Source organism: Rhincodon typus, chromosome 28 (assembly GCF_021869965.1).
Source record: "Rhincodon typus isolate 14 chromosome 28, sRhiTyp1.1, whole genome shotgun sequence".
NCBI lineage: Eukaryota > Metazoa > Chordata > Chondrichthyes > Orectolobiformes > Rhincodontidae > Rhincodon > Rhincodon typus.
Window position 1 is genome coordinate 41964177 of NC_063359.1, and position 4565 is coordinate 41968741.

The 4565-nt window shown below is 42.7% G+C and overlaps 1 protein-coding gene across 5 annotated transcripts in view; it reads left to right on the forward strand.

The window, feature by feature from the left end:
* The window catches only part of vav2 (vav 2 guanine nucleotide exchange factor), a 122566-nt gene that overhangs the window by 102417 nt on the left and 15584 nt on the right, over positions 1-4565 (forward strand). For all 5 annotated transcript variants that reach the window (XM_048613536.1, XM_048613539.1, XM_048613537.1 and 2 more), the window contains 3 exons: positions 212-321; positions 3379-3480; positions 3862-3950. In XM_048613536.1, coding sequence (XP_048469493.1) covers positions 212-321; positions 3379-3480; positions 3862-3950 — 301 coding nt within the window. The remainder of the gene's footprint in view (positions 1-211; positions 322-3378; positions 3481-3861; positions 3951-4565) is intronic.

Sequence of the window (4565 nt, forward strand, 5' to 3'; positions counted from 1 at the left end):
TGGGTGGTGAATTCTCCCCCTCCCCGGGGTGGAAACTCCTGGCCCCCTCCCCCCACCCCACCCTGGGCAGTGAATTCCCCACCCCAACCCCGAGCGGTGAATTTCCCCTCAGGTGGTAAGTTGCCCCTTGTGCTCCAATTTATGGAATCAGTGTGCCTGATATTGCTTCCCTGTCTTTATAACCTGCAGTTTTGCTGTTTGTGTTTTTCAGTGGTCCTACGCCTTCTATTTAATTCACCTTCAGGGGAAGCAGGGCTTCCAGCTGTTCTGTAAAACGGAGGAGATGAAGAGGAAGTGGATGGAGCAGTTTGAAATGGCAATGTGAGTCCTGTATCTGCAGTGACAAGTTGCAGGCTGACTGCTGTACTTGATCCAAACTGAAATTTCACTCACTCTCTGAGCAACTTGGCGAGTTTGTTATGATGCCATTACTTGCAGTGACCAGAATATGTTCCTTTCTCGTGAAATGACATGTGTGGTCAATTTAGTGAACTGGAAAATCTGTGGAAGGTGGAGTTCAGTGTTAGATGATCCAATCTGAACAACAGATAGTTCAGAATATTTCTGAAGTGGGGAGGAGTAGAGAAATTTGAGGATCCAGGTAACAGTTCATTTAGAGTTAAAAGTGCAAAAGGTTAACACCACATTGCTCTTTATCTCAGTGGAACTGAATAATTTAAGTGTCAAAGTGATGTTCGACAGTGGAATGAGCTGTTTTTAAACTCCATTGAGAGTCACTGGATTCAGTTTTGGGCTGAGTGCCTCAGGAGGAACAAAGAACAATATAGCACAGGAACTGACTCTTCGGCCCACCAAACCTACACTGATGCATGACACCTTTCTAAACGAAAGACCTTTTGCCTCTATTTGGTCCGTATCCCTCTATTCCCTGCCTATTCATGTATTTGCCAAGATGCCTCTCAAATATTGTTATTGTTTTCACCTCCACCACCTTCTCTGGCAGCACATTCCAGGCACTTACCACCCTCTATGTAAAAAACTTGCGTCTCACATTTCCTTTAAACTTTCCCCCTTTCAACTTAAACCTATGATCCCTAGTAATTGACATTTCTACCTTGGGAAAAAGACTCTAATTATTCATTCTATCCATGCCTCTCAGAATTTTGTAAACTTCTGTCAGGTTACACCCTCATTCTTCGATGTTCAAGTGAAAACAAACCAAATTTTTTGAATCTCTCCTCATCGCTAGTACACTTCAAACCTAATCAGTAATGCAACACCCCATTTCTTTTACATCCCTGTCTACCTCGCCTGAAACAACAAAATCCCAGAACGTTAATCTTCTGGCTTTGTCCCTGTCTCCACCATGTCTCTGTAATAACTACAACATCTTAGTTATATTTATTAATCCAAGCTCTAAATTCATTTGCCTTACCTGTCATACTCCTTGCATTAAAACAAACATACCTCAGACCGCCAGTCCCACTGTGTTCAGTAACCTCCCCCTGTGTGATCTTCCTCTTAGTCTTACTGGGTCTTAGTCTCTGGGTCCTCCTCGGTCATTTCATTTGATGACCTACTGCTCTGGTTCCTATCCCCCGTGCCGCATTAGTTTAAACCCTGCCGAATAATATTAGGAGGTATCAGCCTTGGAGACAGTAGGTGTAGATTCACCAGAGTGATTCCAGGTATAAAAGGGTTAAATTATAAGGACACTTGGACATTTTTCAAGAAATATTGATTCTTACCAAAGTATTACGTAACATTTATCCATGTTAAAATTAATTGGCTGATTAGATGCCCGTTCCACAAGTTTATTGATGCATCTTGTAATTTGTTTCAACACTCAGTATTGACTGTTCCCTCAATTTGGGGTCATCGGAAAATGCAGAGGTTGTGAAACAAAAACAGAAATTGCTGGAAAAACTCAGCAGGTCAGTCTGCATCTGGAGAGAAAAACAGAATTAATATTTCAAGTCCAGAGATTGTTCTTCAGAACAGAAGGGACATTGGACTCAAAACATTAACTCTGTTCCCCTCTCCACAGACGCTACCAGACCTGCTGAGTTTTTCCAGCACTTTCTGTTTTGGTTTCAGATTTTGATGTGAAGCGATTGGAAGCAGAAGTCCCAGACCTGACCCTTGAGGGATTCCATTTCCAACCTTTTGTCATCTTTGTGCTTTACCCCAACTGTCTGCTTTTGGATTTTTATTCACCTAGCTGCCTAATTGTGCTAATTTCTCCTGATCCGTGTACTCTGACTGTATTCATTAGTTTATAATATGGTACATAATCAGAAAGGCCTTTTGGAAATCTAAAAAAGTTACACCTACAATATTACCTTCCTTTGGTCTCTGTTCTCTTTTGAAAGAACTCAATCAATTGGTCAAATAAATGTCCCTTTTTGCAATCCATACTGACTGTTCATTATTATCTCACCAACCTCACCTCATTAACTAGCTACCCTACCCCTACGGTGCTTCCTTGTCTGTTGGTAGCTCCATTCTACCGCTTTCCATTATAATTCCCTACCTGGGGTAATGCATGAAAACCAAGCCCTGCTATTCTCCAGGTTTTTTTTGTTGAATGGCAAAGCAGGTCTGAAGGGCTGAATGGCCTACTGTTGTTTGTTTGTTTTAACGCACACACAACAGGATTGTTCCCCCCCACCTCCTTTTGTTGATGTTTGCTTCAACTGGATTTATCCCCTCTCTTTCTAAACTCTAGTTTGATAAAGCAGGTGTATGTTCCTGTACCAGGGAAGGTCAGTGAAGGGCTGTTCCATTGGGATGTTTAAGATGATTAGAGCATTCAATAGGATCAATGGAGAGTCACTATTTATTCTGGCTGAGGGGTGTGGCAGGGTCTATTTGGGAGCAATGGGGTGCAGCTTTCAAACCCAGACTATTCAGGGATGATGTCAGGAAGCATTTCCCTTCACATGGGAGTGGGAATCGGGATCCTCCACCAGAAAAAAAAACAGTGCAGTAATTAAAAATTGTCTGAGCCAGTGAAAACTCTTTCTACGAGGATTGTAAGAAGAGCTGAGTGATCTACTCATGCTAGTCTCTGGTGGAGCAGAGGGGCTGAAAGGTCTTCTCATGTCAGTATGACACGGAGCAGAGGGACTGAATGGTCTCCTCCTCTACCGCTGTGTGTACGACAGTAAAAATCCCTGCCTTGTCATTGAATCCTGTTCATCCTGGCTTCAGTCTGATGCCTTACAGTGTGCATCCCAGAGCTGCTGGGTAACTCACACTGGGTCCCTGTGTGTGTGTGAGGGTATTTACTGACTCTAGTGAGTATGAGTATCACAAACCAGGCTCAGGACAAAGGAGATAACAAAACTAACAGTTTCAATAAAAGGTTTAAGGAGCAGTACTGGCTTTGTCTCCGTTAAATTCTTTCTTTTTCAGGTCAAACATTAAACCCGAGAAAGCAACAGCAAATTACCACAACTTCCAAATGACGACTTTTGATAAATTCACCAACTGCAAGGCATGTCGAATGTTGCTGAGGTAAGAGCAGGAGCTCCTGGTCCATATTCCTGAGGGAATTCTCTGTGTGTTTTTACTACCGGTCCATCTGATCATTGAATAACTGACTGACGTGTGTAGGGATGAGTCGTAGAGGGTCACACCCACATGAGCAGGGGTTGGGCAGGAGATGTAAAGGTATCAGAGACAAAATATGTTATGTTTGATTTAAAGGAAGTATTAGCACAGGTCCTGGTGGTTCATCTGTGTTTCAGCAAAACACATGTGTCGGGCTTGAGGCTGATCTGTTTGGTCACTCATGCACAAACCGCGCTTTCTCCTCCATCTCTGATGGACTTACAGTATTTTCTGTTTGTGTTTCAGTCCCTTAGTTAATATTCTTTTGTACTTTTTCCCCCACAGAGGGATCTTTTTCCAGGGCTACCTTTGTTCCAACTGTGGTGCTGGAGCCCACAAAGAATGCCTGGAGACAGCAGCACAATGCAAGCTCAGTACGTAAAGCACAGCCAACACGTCTCCTGTATCCACCCAGTGCAGGAAACATGAAGAACTGTCCTTCAGATTCTGCAGACCTGATTACTACTAACCACACTTATTATATCTGGAGAGATAACCCACTAGGTTTAAAACAAAGATCCATCTGTACTGGCACAGGGGCTGTTCACTGTGGTGTAGTAGTAATGTCACTAGATTAGTCATCCAGAACTTAAGGCTAATGTTCTGGGGACACACATTTCAATCTCACCATGGCTAATAGCAGAATTTAAATTGAATTAATTGAATGACACTTAGTACAATGGTGACAATCAGATCATTTTCAATTGTTAGTAAAACAATTCAGAGAAGGATATCTGCCATCCTTACCTGATATGGTCTACATGTGACTGCAGACACATAAAAATGTTGTTGACTCTTAACACTCCTCTGAAATGGCCCAGCAAGTCCACAGTTATATTAAATAAAAACTGAAAGAACTGCGGATGCTGTAAATCAGGAACAAAAAGTTGTGGAAAAGCTCAGCAGGTCTGGCAGCATCTGTGAAGGAGAAAACAGAGTTAACGTTTTGGGTCTGGTGACCCTTCCTCAGAACTGTTCTGAGGAAGGGT